Source organism: Diabrotica undecimpunctata, chromosome 5, assembly GCF_040954645.1.
Source record: "Diabrotica undecimpunctata isolate CICGRU chromosome 5, icDiaUnde3, whole genome shotgun sequence".
NCBI lineage: Eukaryota > Metazoa > Arthropoda > Insecta > Coleoptera > Chrysomelidae > Diabrotica > Diabrotica undecimpunctata.
In genome coordinates, this window is record NC_092807.1 from 75,921,823 (window position 1) to 75,937,290 (window position 15,468).

The 15,468-nt window shown below is 33.8% G+C and overlaps 1 protein-coding gene across 1 annotated transcript in view; it reads right to left on the reverse strand.

Moving 5' to 3' along the window:
* Positions 1-319: 319 nt before the first annotated feature.
* LOC140441396 (uncharacterized) overlaps positions 320-15,468 on the reverse strand; it is a 343,618-nt gene continuing 328,469 nt past the window's right edge. The window contains exon 5 of the mRNA XM_072532110.1: positions 320-896. Coding sequence (XP_072388211.1) covers positions 690-896 — 207 coding nt within the window. The 3' untranslated portion in view covers positions 320-689. The remainder of the gene's footprint in view (positions 897-15,468) is intronic.

Consider the following 15,468-nt stretch of genomic DNA (forward strand, 5'->3'; position numbering starts at 1 on the left):
TATATAATATATATATATATATATATATATAATATATAATATATATATATATATATATATATATATATATATATATATAATATATATATATATATATATATATATATATATATAATATATAATATATATATATATATATATATATATATATATATATATATATATAATATATAATATATATATATATATATATATATATATATTAACGACACTTCAGGGAATAAATGTATAAGTAGAAAATCTAGAACACTTCATTCATCCACGAAAAAATCAAGGAGGAGAAGAATTCCTGGGTGGGGAAACATAAAAGAAATAAATAAAAAGTGTAATAGTTTTATTGTGATTTAGCAACAATGTAAATAACTATGTGAATCTGACGTATTATGTATAAACTAGTATTTTTATAAATATATAAAGACGAAAGTGCGATGTAAATGCTACAAAGGCAAACTGTCAAAATTCCGCATAAAGAAATTTAAAGGAATGAAAAACTATCACATCAGTTTACTTAAGTAGATAACACTGGAAACAAACTGATTTATATATACAATAGGCCATACATACTCGGCATTGCCATAATGAACAATATCAATATAAATAGCATATTTGTATATATTCGAAAATGGTTCTATCTAATGAGGTAAATTGATCGACACATATGAGTCCCTTTTAAAACTTCATAAGTAAATTCACCGGGTCAATCTTTTTAAATTTCGTTTGCTCTGTCTGGAACAAACTGAATACTGTTGGGTTCTAGGTGGACTTGGCAGATTTACAGTATCAGGCTTGATTTTTGTAGACTCCAATGATACTACTGGAATCAGTGATGTTCGACGTGCAAATTTCTTCGGTTGTGGCATGTCAATGCAGGAGTTTGATGACGCAAAAATTTTCACCTAAAAAAGAATACATAATATATGTGGAATGCAAAATAATGAATTGAATTCAAATAAAGAACTACGTTCAATATTTCGTGACAATATTTTCAAATTTTTCGTATGTAATCTATAAGATACCCTCGACCTTTTACTCTTGATTGTATCTGTGTTAATTTGTAACCATCTTTCATCTACCCAATGGGAACTTTAAATGGATGTACGCAATGTAGATTTTACCTTCAGTTCTGTAGAAAAAGTCAATTTTAATTGTTTAAAGTTTTGCTTTGAAAAAATAAAACTGAATATATAAAAGATCTTTAAATCAAGTGTAGCGTTTTTTTCTTGAGATGAGGGAGAATGTAGCGTTTACGCTACTGATGATATTCGTTACTTGAGAATATCATCAGTAGCGTAAACGCTACACAAGGCCACAAAAATTGGAAGCAAGGGGAGAACGGTCAAAATCTCCGAAAAGTTTAAGACTGGCAAAACATCCTAACATATCTCTAAACTGCTCTCCATCTATTTGATGACCTAAGCATCTCTTCCACCAGTTCTGTGGCTGATTGCACCCTACGTCCTAGCTCTCTCTCTCTCTCTCAAGCAGGCTCCTCTCATTGTCGACAGATATGCCACGTCAACAGACTAAGACTGACTAGTACGCACCCAGATCTGCGCATGTCTCACCTCTTAGCCTTCTGATTGGTCCCTGACCTTATCCTATTTTCTGATTGGTGAGTTAGTGGTCACGCCCACTTTTCACACTCACCAAGGTTACGAAAATGGGATAAAAGACGGTGCACTTTTTCAGAAAGCCTGTTCGGTTTCGAGTCTGATCTAAATAAGACCTCTGGTTGGGGAATACCCACTTATGTTAAATAACTAGTTCTTTATATTCGAAACCTTGGAAGAGAATTAGACTTCTCTTCCGCTCCTCATCGTTCCAGCTTGGTATTTTCCTATTATTCGTTTAGAATATTATTTTGGTATTATTTATTTTATTTTCAGGAATATTTCCATTTCATAGTGTTATATTTTTCTGACTATTTGTATTTACCTATTTGCCATTAGCTGTGTTTACTTTGACGATATTTGTTGATGCTAATTTTATATTGATATTTTACCTTTGACATTTAATACTTATTTTTCTTGCGTATTTACTGTGTTAAATATTTCTGTCGCAACCTTGTTGCTCCAGAACATTTTATTTGCTACTGACTTCCAGCGTACACTAATCTTACTTTTTCTTACAGCCACTTTGACTATCTTTTATATTATAACCTTATTTCATATTTGTGCCTATATATATATATATATATATATATATATATATATATATATATATATATATATCCTCTAAAATAACAGCTGAACTGGTAGATGAAAAAGGGGGGTTGAGGTTAATTGGGTATACAGCTGATTAAAATATATTATACAGCTTTTAATCAGCTGTATACCCAATTAACCTCAACCCCCCTTTTATATATATATATATATATATATATATATATATATATATATATATATATCTATATATATATATATATATATATATATATATATATATATATATATATATATATATATATATATATATATATATATATATAATGAACCAGAAGTATTTGCTGACAACGTAAGGAAGTAAACGTTAAATAGTGGGTTTGCAGCAATAAAAAATGAAACGTGTACTCTTTTAAATTTTTATTCCAAGCTTTCGGACATTGGTTATGTCCTTCATCAGGGAGCTACAAATGTAATTAATAAATTGTTGGCGTTGGTATAATTAATTAAAAATTGTTTCTACTTACAAACTTAATGAGTTTGTATCAAAGAAGATGTATTATGTTGATAAAATTTATCATAGTCTCTCATCTTTTTTAATATATAAAAACTATTTTCATGTTTAAAAATTTTAAAAAAATTACTGTAAATCCAAAAACACTTAATTATTCTAAATAAATACGTGAAATTATTTTGACAAAATTCTTTCAAATGTCAATTGATAAATTATTGATAAATCAATAATTTCACTTTCAATTTCACTTATTTATTATTTTTCGGTTATTTTCCATATTCTTTCCCATCTGCTTTAGGTACCTCTCAGGTCCTCCCACGTGGCGTGTTTGAGGTTAGTTCGTGCCTTTTGCTTCGTCTTACCGGCCCAGCAACAAAGCACGCTCTCTAGAGCTTGACCCGTGAGTTGTTATACCATTCTATACGGTTACTAAAGACGGTCTCCGAGAGCTTATCTCCGAGATTCAAACTTACGTAACTCGTATTGTGAGTGGACAACTCGGAACAAGCAAGAGGCGAGTGTCCAATTACACTCGCCTGGTCACACGTCATCCAGTGAAGGACCCTCGATATACTCTCAGAGTGGGAGAATCCCTGGCGAACTGACACCGACGCGCCGATTTTTTAATAAATAAAGACTTGTCTTCGTGTTTCTTATTTTTCTTCCTGTCCCTTTTGTCTCTTGTTTTAGTGTAATATGGAGTCATAAAGGATCTTAAGATCATCCGCCTTAGCGGATAGAGCGATTATAGTTTCGGATCGTCGAGGTGGATGGTTGTCGTGTCTTGGAGGTGGTCTTCCGCCGTGTATGTGTTGCGCGTCACCTTCCATCTCTCTGGCTATGGTTCTGAGTTCGTTTTCTATCTTTGGCATTGCTAGTCTTAGGCAGATTCGGATTTGAGGTAGCAGTTGGTTGGCTATTACTCTACAGCGTTGTTCTTCTGGTATGTCTGGTAATAATCTGTTGAACAGGGCTGCTTTCCTCGTGACAAACTCTTCTGCAGGTTCGTTTTTCTGTTGTTGTCCATAGAGTTTTACGGTTAGGGCTGATAGTAGGTTTGGATCGTCGAATTTTTCCAAAAAACGAGTCTTAAACGTCATATAGCCTATCCCGGCTGTATTGTGACTCTCCGTCCATGTCCGTGCTTCTCCTTGGAACGAATTGGCCGTCAGGTAGTCCACCCAGTCATCTTCTTCGACTTCAAATTTGGTGAGGAATTCTTCTGCTCCGGCTAGAAACTGTCTTGGTATTTCCGTTTCACGTCCTTCGAATTTGGGAGGTTTGGATGTCCAAATCCTTGGCGGGCTAGGTCCGGTTGTGGGTCGTGAGACGGATAGTGTCGTCAGGGCTGACAGGAGTGCGCTCATCCATGCCTCTGGAGCTGGTTGTTGTTGTTCCTGGCTTGTAGATGGCCTTCCTGTCTGGGTCGTGGTTTCGGTTTTGGTTTGTTGGGCGCCATGTTGCCGAGAGGCGTCGATCGGGCTGGAATGGCCCGTATCTGGCTCAGCGGACTTCTTACGGTCCTGTGAATTGAACGTGGAGGTAGTACGGGTGTCTACCATGGTTCTAACTTCTTCTTCTTGTGATATGAGAGGAAAGACAAGATATATGCGGCTTCAGAGGACAAGTGTATGATCTCTTCAGAGAAATATAACAAGTCAGTGAGTTCGAGAACAATTAGGTATCGACAAATAATGAAATACGACTCACTAGAGTCGTAGAAATAAAATATGACTTGTTAGAGTCCAAAAATATCGACAAAAAGATTGTGTGCATCAATCAATAATATGTATGTATATATATATATATATATATATATATATATATATATATATATGTATATATATATATATATATATATATATATATAAAACAAAAAGAGAAATCAAACGATTTCTACTTAGCGAAACCGAATTCAAATCTTAACCACTGTGTTTCCTAAAATTTGCGAAACAAACAGCTGGATGAATTACTCGGCAAGGGAATCTAAAATTGCATCCCACAAGCCGTTCATCCTAGTCAAAATTCGTAGTGAATTCAGTTTCTCGTACTTCCAACGAAGTAAATAACAAAACAGAATGACGGTATTAGATTTTTGTTTTGATAAAGTGCAGCAACAACCGTTGATACGTATTTCGACCTCCTTAAGTCTCTTCAGAACGGTATAGCCACTGCTCTGAACCAAAACAAAAATCTTTCCCGTCCTAGATAATAGTTATTAAAATAACTATATACAGACGTAACTACGCCATCTAAAAACAAAAAGAGAAATCAAACGATTTCTACTTAGCGAAACCGAATTCAAATCTTAACCACTGTGTTTCCTAAAATTTGCGAAACAAACAGCTGGATGAATTACTCGGCAAGGGAATCTAAAATTGCATCCCACAAGCCGTTCATCCTAGTCAAAATTCGTAGTGAATTCAGTTTCTCGTACTTCCAACGAAGTAAATAACAAAACAGAATGACGGTATTAGATTTTTGTTTTGATAAAGTGCAGCAACAACCGTTGATACGTATTTCGACCTCCTTAAGTCTCTTCAGAACGGTATAGCCACTGCTCTGAACCAAAACAAAAATCTTTCCCGTCCTAGATAATAGTTATTAAAATAACTATATACAGACGTAACTACGCCATCTAAAAACAAAAAGAGAAATCAAACGATTTCTACTTAGCGAAACCGAATTCAAATCTTAACCACTGTGTTTCCTAAAATTTGCGAAACAAACAGCTGGATGAATTACTCGGCAAGGGAATCTAAAATTGCATCCCACAAGCCGTTCATCCTAGTCAAAATTCGTAGTGAATTCAGTTTCTCGTACTTCCAACGAAGTAAATAACAAAACAGAATGACGGTATTAGATTTTTGTTTTGATAAAGTGCAGCAACAACCGTTGATACGTATTTCGACCTCCTTAAGTCTCTTCAGAACGGTATAGCCACTGCTCTGAACCAAAACAAAAATCTTTCCCGTCCTAGATAATAGTTATTAAAATAACTATATACAGACGTAACTACGCCATCTAAAAACAAAAAGAGAAATCAAACGATTTCTACTTAGCGAAACCGAATTCAAATCTTAACCACTGTGTTTCCTAAAATTTGCGAAACAAACAGCTGGATGAATTACTCGGCAAGGGAATCTAAAATTGCATCCCACAAGCCGTTCATCCTAGTCAAAATTCGTAGTGAATTCAGTTTCTCGTACTTCCAACGAAGTAAATAACAAAACAGAATGACGGTATTAGATTTTTGTTTTGATAAAGTGCAGCAACAACCGTTGATACGTATTTCGACCTCCTTAAGTCTCTTCAGAACGGTATAGCCACTGCTCTGAACCAAAACAAAAATCTTTCCCGTCCTAGATAATAGTTATTAAAATAATAACTATATACAGACGTAACTACGCCATCTAAAAACAAAAAGAGAAATCAAACGATTTCTACTTAGCGAAACCGAATTCAAATCTTAACCACTGTGTTTCCTAAAATTTGCGAAACAAACAGCTGGATGAATTACTCGGCAAGGGAATCTAAAATTGCATCCCACAAGCCGTTCATCCTAGTCAAAATTCGTAGTGAATTCAGTTTCTCGTACTTCCAACGAAGTAAATAACAAAACAGAATGACGGTATTAGATTTTTGTTTTGATAAAGTGCAGCAACAACCGTTGATACGTATTTCGACCTCCTTAAGTCTCTTCAGAACGGTATAGCCACTGCTCTGAACCAAAACAAAAATCTTTCCCGTCCTAGATAATAGTTATTAAAATAACTATATACAGACGTAACTACGCCATCTAAAAACAAAAAGAGAAATCAAACGATTTCTACTTAGCGAAACCGAATTCAAATCTTAACCACTGTGTTTCCTAAAATTTGCGAAACAAACAGCTGGATGAATTACTCGGCAAGGGAATCTAAAATTGCATCCCACAAGCCGTTCATCCTAGTCAAAATTCGTAGTGAATTCAGTTTCTCGTACTTCCAACGAAGTAAATAACAAAACAGAATGACGGTATTAGATTTTTGTTTTGATAAAGTGCAGCAACAACCGTTGATACGTATTTTGACCTCCTTAAGTCTCTTCAGAACGGTATAGCCACTGCTCTGAACCAAAACAAAAATCTTTCCCGTCCTAGATAATAGTTATTAAAATAACTATATACAGACGTAACTACGCCATCTAAAAACAAAAAGAGAAATCAAACGATTTCTACTTAGCGAAACCGAATTCAAATCTTAACCACTGTGTTTCCTAAAATTTGCGAAACAAACAGCTGGATGAATTACTCGGCAAGGGAATCTAAAATTGCATCCCACAAGCCGTTCATCCTAGTCAAAATTCGTAGTGAATTCAGTTTCTCGTACTTCCAACGAAGTAAATAACAAAACAGAATGACGGTATTAGATTTTTGTTTTGATAAAGTGCAGCAACAACCGTTGATACGTATTTCGACCTCCTTAAGTCTCTTCAGAACGGTATAGCCACTGCTCTGAACCAAAACAAAAATCTTTCCCGTCCTAGATAATAGTTATTAAAATAACTATATACAGACGTAACTACGCCATCTAAAAACAAAAAGAGAAATCAAACGATTTCTACTTAGCGAAACCGAATTCAAATCTTAACCACTGTGTTTCCTAAAATTTGCGAAACAAACAGCTGGATGAATTACTCGGCAAGGGAATCTAAAATTGCATCCCACAAGCCGTTCATCCTAGTCAAAATTCGTAGTGAATTCAGTTTCTCGTACTTCCAACGAAGTAAATAACAAAACAGAATGACGGTATTAGATTTTTGTTTTGATAAAGTGCAGCAACAACCGTTGATACGTATTTCGACCTCCTTAAGTCTCTTCAGAACGGTATAGCCACTGCTCTGAACCAAAACAAAAATCTTTCCCGTCCTAGATAATAGTTATTAAAATAACTATATACAGACGTAACTACGCCATCTAAAAACAAAAAGAGAAATCAAACGATTTCTACTTAGCGAAACCGAATTCAAATCTTAACCACTGTGTTTCCTAAAATTTGCGAAACAAACAGCTGGATGAATTACTCGGCAAGGGAATCTAAAATTGCATCCCACAAGCCGTTCATCCTAGTCAAAATTCGTAGTGAATTCAGTTTCTCGTACTTCCAACGAAGTAAATAACAAAACAGAATGACGGTATTAGATTTTTGTTTTGATAAAGTGCAGCAACAACCGTTGATACGTATTTCGACCTCCTTAAGTCTCTTCAGAACGGTATAGCCACTGCTCTGAACCAAAACAAAAATCTTTCCCGTCCTAGATAATAGTTATTAAAATAACTATATACAGACGTAACTACGCCATCTAAAAACAAAAAGAGAAATCAAACGATTTCTACTTAGCGAAACCGAATTCAAATCTTAACCACTGTGTTTCCTAAAATTTGCGAAACAAACAGCTGGATGAATTACTCGGCAAGGGAATCTAAAATTGCATCCCACAAGCCGTTCATCCTAGTCAAAATTCGTAGTGAATTCAGTTTCTCGTACTTCCAACGAAGTAAATAACAAAACAGAATGACGGTATTAGATTTTTGTTTTGATAAAGTGCAGCAACAACCGTTGATACGTATTTCGACCTCCTTAAGTCTCTTCAGAACGGTATAGCCACTGCTCTGAACCAAAACAAAAATCTTTCCCGTCCTAGATAATAGTTATTAAAATAATAACTATATACAGACGTAACTACGCCATCTAAAAACAAAAAGAGAAATCAAACGATTTCTACTTAGCGAAACCGAATTCAAATCTTAACCACTGTGTTTCCTAAAATTTGCGAAACAAACAGCTGGATGAATTACTCGGCAAGGGAATCTAAAATTGCATCCCACAAGCCGTTCATCCTAGTCAAAATTCGTAGTGAATTCAGTTTCTCGTACTTCCAACGAAGTAAATAACAAAACAGAATGACGGTATTAGATTTTTGTTTTGATAAAGTGCAGCAACAACCGTTGATACGTATTTCGACCTCCTTAAGTCTCTTCAGAACGGTATAGCCACTGCTCTGAACCAAAACAAAAATCTTTCCCGTCCTAGATAATAGTTATTAAAATAACTATATACAGACGTAACTACGCCATCTAAAAACAAAAAGAGAAATCAAACGATTTCTACTTAGCGAAACCGAATTCAAATCTTAACCACTGTGTTTCCTAAAATTTGCGAAACAAACAGCTGGATGAATTACTCGGCAAGGGAATCTAAAATTGCATCCCACAAGCCGTTCATCCTAGTCAAAATTCGTAGTGAATTCAGTTTCTCGTACTTCCAACGAAGTAAATAACAAAACAGAATGACGGTATTAGATTTTTGTTTTGATAAAGTGCAGCAACAACCGTTGATACGTATTTTGACCTCCTTAAGTCTCTTCAGAACGGTATAGCCACTGCTCTGAACCAAAACAAAAATCTTTCCCGTCCTAGATAATAGTTATTAAAATAACTATATACAGACGTAACTACGCCATCTAAAAACAAAAAGAGAAATCAAACGATTTCTACTTAGCGAAACCGAATTCAAATCTTAACCACTGTGTTTCCTAAAATTTGCGAAACAAACAGCTGGATGAATTACTCGGCAAGGGAATCTAAAATTGCATCCCACAAGCCGTTCATCCTAGTCAAAATTCGTAGTGAATTCAGTTTCTCGTACTTCCAACGAAGTAAATAACAAAACAGAATGACGGTATTAGATTTTTGTTTTGATAAAGTGCAGCAACAACCGTTGATACGTATTTCGACCTCCTTAAGTCTCTTCAGAACGGTATAGCCACTGCTCTGAACCAAAACAAAAATCTTTCCCGTCCTAGATAATAGTTATTAAAATAACTATATACAGACGTAACTACGCCATCTAAAAACAAAAAGAGAAATCAAACGATTTCTACTTAGCGAAACCGAATTCAAATCTTAACCACTGTGTTTCCTAAAATTTGCGAAACAAACAGCTGGATGAATTACTCGGCAAGGGAATCTAAAATTGCATCCCACAAGCCGTTCATCCTAGTCAAAATTCGTAGTGAATTCAGTTTCTCGTACTTCCAACGAAGTAAATAACAAAACAGAATGACGGTATTAGATTTTTGTTTTGATAAAGTGCAGCAACAACCGTTGATACGTATTTCGACCTCCTTAAGTCTCTTCAGAACGGTATAGCCACTGCTCTGAACCAAAACAAAAATCTTTCCCGTCCTAGATAATAGTTATTAAAATAACTATATACAGACGTAACTACGCCATCTAAAAACAAAAAGAGAAATTAAACGATTTCTACTTAGCGAAACCGAATTCAAATCTTAACCACTGTGTTTCCTAAAATTTGCGAAACAAACAGCAATTTTTTTTAGGAAACACAGTGGTTAAGATTTGAATTCGGTTTCGCTAAGTAGAAATCGTTTGATTTCTCTTTTTGTTTTTAGATGGCGTAGTTACGTCTGTATATAGTTATTTTAATAACTATTATCTAGGACGGGAAAGATTTTTGTTTTGGTTCAGAGCAGTGGCTATACCGTTCTGAAGAGACTTAAGGAGGTCGAAATACGTATCAACGGTTGTTGCTGCACTTTATCAAAACAAAAATCTAATACCGTCATTCTGTTTTGTTATTTACTTCGTTGGAAGTACGAGAAACTGAATTCACTACGAATTTTGACTAGGATGAACGGCTTGTGGGATGCAATTTTAGATTCCCTTGCCGAGTAATTCATCCAGCTGTTTGTTTCGCAAATTTTAGGAAACACAGTGGTTAAGATTTGAATTCGGTTTCGCTAAGTAGAAATCGTTTGATTTCTCTTTTTGTTTTTAGATGGCGTAGTTACGTCTGTATATAGTTATTTTAATAACTATTATCTAGGACGGGAAAGATTTTTGTTTTGGTTCAGAGCAGTGGCTATACCGTTCTGAAGAGACTTAAGGAGGTCGAAATACGTATCAACGGTTGTTGCTGCACTTTATCAAAACAAAAATCTAATACCGTCATTCTGTTTTGTTATTTACTTCGTTGGAAGTACGAGAAACTGAATTCACTACGAATTTTGACTAGGATGAACGGCTTGTGGGATGCAATTTTAGATTCCCTTGCCGAGTAATTCATCCAGCTGTTTGTTTCGCAAATTTTAGGAAACACAGTGGTTAAGATTTGAATTCGGTTTCGCTAAGTAGAAATCGTTTGATTTCTCTTTTTGTTTTTAGATGGCGTAGTTACGTCTGTATATAGTTATTTTAATAACTATTATCTAGGACGGGAAAGATTTTTGTTTTGGTTCAGAGCAGTGGCTATACCGTTCTGAAGAGACTTAAGGAGGTCGAAATACGTATCAACGGTTGTTGCTGCACTTTATCAAAACAAAAATCTAATACCGTCATTCTGATATATATATATATATATATATATATATATATGTGGAATATATGCGACAATAAAACGGCATGTATTTGGTGTTTCCTTGACTTACGGAAGGAAATACACCGGAATATATATATATACATATATATATATATATATATATATATATATATATATATATATATATATATATATATATATATATATATTTATCTACGGCATAAAGTGGACTCCGCCCATGTTAAAATTCAGGTTCAAGTGAGCTCCGTGGTCAAGTGGCGACCGATATACGGAGCTCACTTGACTATTCCATAATATTGGCTCTGTCGATTCGTCAACATGTATAGTTTCACAATTTTTAAAAATTTTGTGGAGCCCCTAAGTACCCCTGTATCATGAATGTATATCGCTAAGTAGAAATCGCTAAGTAGAAATCGTTTGATTTCTCTTTTTGTTTTTAGATGGCGTAGTTACGTCTGTATATAGTTATTTTAATAACTATTATCTAGGACGGGAAAGATTTTTGTTTTGGTTCAGAGCAGTGGCTATACCGTTCTGAAGAGACTTAAGGAGGTCGAAATACGTATCAACGGTTGTTGCTGCACTTTATCAAAACAAAAATCTAATACCGTCATTCTGATATATATATATATATATATATATATATATATATATATATATATATATATATATATATATATATATATATATATATATATATATATATATATATGTGGAATATATGCGACAATAAAACGGCATGTATTTGGTGTTTCCTTGACTTACGGAAGGAAATACACCGGAATATATATATACATATATATATATATATATATATATATATATATATATATATATATATATATATATATATATATATATATATATATATATATATTTATCTACGGCATAAAGTGGACTCCGCCCATGTTAAAATTCAGGTTCAAGTGAGCTCCGTGGTCAAGTGGCGACCGATATACGGAGCTCACTTGACTATTCCATAATATTGGCTCTGTCGATTCGTCAACATGTATAGTTTCACAATTTTTAAAAATTTTGTGGAGCCCCTAAGTACCCCTGTATCATGAATGTATATCGCTTAGTTCACGTGTATATATTATAGGGGTCGTTCAGATCTTGTTCCGTGTATATTGGAACCATACGTATATCGGTTTAAGTAAGCTCTGATAGTTTGGCAACTATGGTATTAAGCCGTTTATTTCCAGCGTATATTCTAAACGGTTCATATAGACTCCTTACTTTTGTTATCATTCATACGCATTACAGTATGTAACAGATATGTGTACTACCAAATACCTGTTTTTGGTAGGTACGTGCTTTTCTAAAAATAGATTTATAGATACAAAAGGATTTCACTACCAAGTTGGATGTGTTTTTTCATATGCGAAAATTTCCTAATGTATTTTGTTAACGTGAGTATGTCTTTATACGTTTTATTTAAGAATCCGGTTAATAAGAACTTCTTTTATTTCATCCATTGTTTCATATATCTTATATACAGCTTTTTTATTATTTTATTTCTTCTATTTTATTATTTTATATTTTTCTGGATTCTATTTCTTATTATTCTATTTTTTAATTTTGGATAGAAGGTTATCTCAAAATAAATATTGAAGTGCTAAAATACGAGTAGATATTTTTTTGTTAAAATGGGTAGTAGTGCACAAAAAAGGGAAGAATGATTAATTTTTCTAACATGAATTATACCACTTCACCAATATTACATATTTCTGAATGTTTTATCTCGTATTTAGGGGTAATATGGGGGTAATATTATGTATTCAATATAAGTGGAGTTAGTGTCAAATTTGCAATGATCTTTATAAGTAATAGCTTACTGACTGTACTTTACGTGTTCAGTTCACATAAATAAACCTTGTCCCTTCAAAAAGAGCGATTTGAACGGTAAAGTTAACTAAGAAAGTGTGATAAGTCTTGTACCACCCCACATGCACACAAGTTAACCGGTGTTTGCAGGCAAGAGTCCTCCTGGCAGATTTAAGGAAGATAACTACCATAAGGAAGTTCCGTTCGAGGGATCAGATGGCGAGGAGCAGCTTATTTTTGTTTGTATGTCGGGACGAATCTGGACTTTTTTTTTTGCTCTCTAGCTACTTATCTTCGGATATTAGGTGGATTGATAGCTACAATATTGTAGAGCTTATGTATGGATGTGAGTCTTAATATTCCCTGAATTTGGCTGACTAATTTATAACTAAATATTTTATAAGTTATTTAAATAACTATTTATAAGCGGCATTTAGATTAACAAATACCACTCCTCATACCTGATATTTTTCGTACTTCTCTTCGCTGTGTTGGGCAAGATTTAGTATTTGTGACATATAGGATCTAACCTGTCATATATAGCCACTTTTGTCTTTTAATTTGAGTTTTTCTTCTATTATCGGTTTATATTAAGGATCATGTACAGAAGTATTCTGTATAGCTGACAAAATAAATAGATATATTGGCCGATAGCTTTTGTGGTCGTTGAAGTTTTTGCCAGGTTTAAGCAAGGCAACAACTTTGTCTTTGCTTTGCTTGTCTAAAGACTTTGGATATTAGCCATTGTTGTATTTTTAGTTCAAATTTTATAGTTAGTTTTGTGCTCAGATCCTCAGCCAGGAGCCGTATATTGTTCATTATATACGTGGATAGCGGATCCAAGCTCAACATCGTTGAAAGGTTCTCTCAGCTGACTGGTTTTGTTTTCTCTCATTATAAGTTTTTCTTTGCTTCTTTGCCTGCATTTAATATGTAATTTTCAGCGATTAGCTTAATACCAAATACCATAGGATTGGCCATCTATGTGCTTCCTGCATTTTGTTAAGCGCATATGTAAAGTGGAGTGTCTTTATCTCTAGATATACTCTTAATATTTTTACACATAATTAGAATAGTTGGTCCTAAAAAGGACCGATTTGACAAAAAACATATTGAACGGGTGATTTAAGAATTAACGATTACTTAATTATTCATTACCCAGGGTACGCCCGATTGCGGTGGTCTTATTAGTACTTCAATTTTCGTGAACGCTTCTACTTTAAACTTCATAAAAAATGACTAATCTTTCACTTTTCTGTTATTGATATTTTAAGACGATATTTCGAGTCAGATTTGTATAGTAATAACTATAGTCAATATATAGTCTCTATAAGTAAATGAGTTTGTGGTATCGGTTACAACTCATATATATTGATATTGAGGAAATAAACAGGTTAAAATAGGTGTAGAAAATTTTACCTACATATATCGGCACCATTGTTCAGGAGATGGGTTTATCCCAGAGATCAAAGGTTACATACTTTTACAGGCGTATTCTAGGTTCTATTTATATATTTTTATTACTAAAAAAGTGTATTTATAATAAAGGCCTTAAGATATCTGTAGATTCCATGAATATTAGAATCTATGGAAATTAGCAACTTAAAAAATACAGACATAATTCTGAATGACCAACTTGAGACAAACAGTTATCCCCTCCTCAACTTATTCAGTTACAAAATATGACGTGTAAACGCATACCTGTTTAATTGTTAGATAAAATGAATTTCCATCAAGTAACGGTCGAATCTATCACTTACTAAAAGAGTACGAAAAGACCTGATTATGCTTTAGAGTATGAGTACTTTAGTACAAAGTACCCTTTGCTTTTGCCAATTGCTTTGTCACTTTCTCAGCGATGGGTCTCCCTTTTGCTCATCAATAATGTTCCCGCTCGATATAGTTATTCTAAGATATTCAGATTTCACTATATGCTCTACATTTGGTTTTATCTCCTATTAATTTACAACTACGACGAAATCTTTATAATATATCTGATGCATTGATAATAAAGTGGAGTAGAATACTTGGTAGATAATATTTATTTGTTTTGAGTATACTTATTTTACGACCTAGTACATAAAAAAATTAATACTTGTGTGCTCAGTGCTTTCTAAGTCTGTAAAACATAAATATGCTTCCATATTAGATTATACATTTATTAAGAATGTCCACTCTCTGAATTGAAGTTTTTATCTTAAAATATGACTGTGTCCCACAATCTTTCACAAAAGTTATTCTTTTCTGAAATTTTCTGAATAAGGTTCAGTAGGTTTTTATATTTTGTTTTACGTTTTAATCTTTAAATCGGAGTTCATTTTTTGAAAAACTATAAACATGTGACAACAAATTGCTATATGAACGGCGTTATGCATCACTAGACCCAGCCCCATTTCCTTAAATTGTGGATTATGGCGCTTTCTGGTGGAAAAGAGGAACAACAGGATAACATCAGATGTAGACCAAACAAAAGAAATTAGGACACGCATTGAAATAGCACGTGCATTATTTTTTAAACTTAAAAAGTTTCTTTGTTTTCGGGATATAAAGTTAGAGCCTGAGA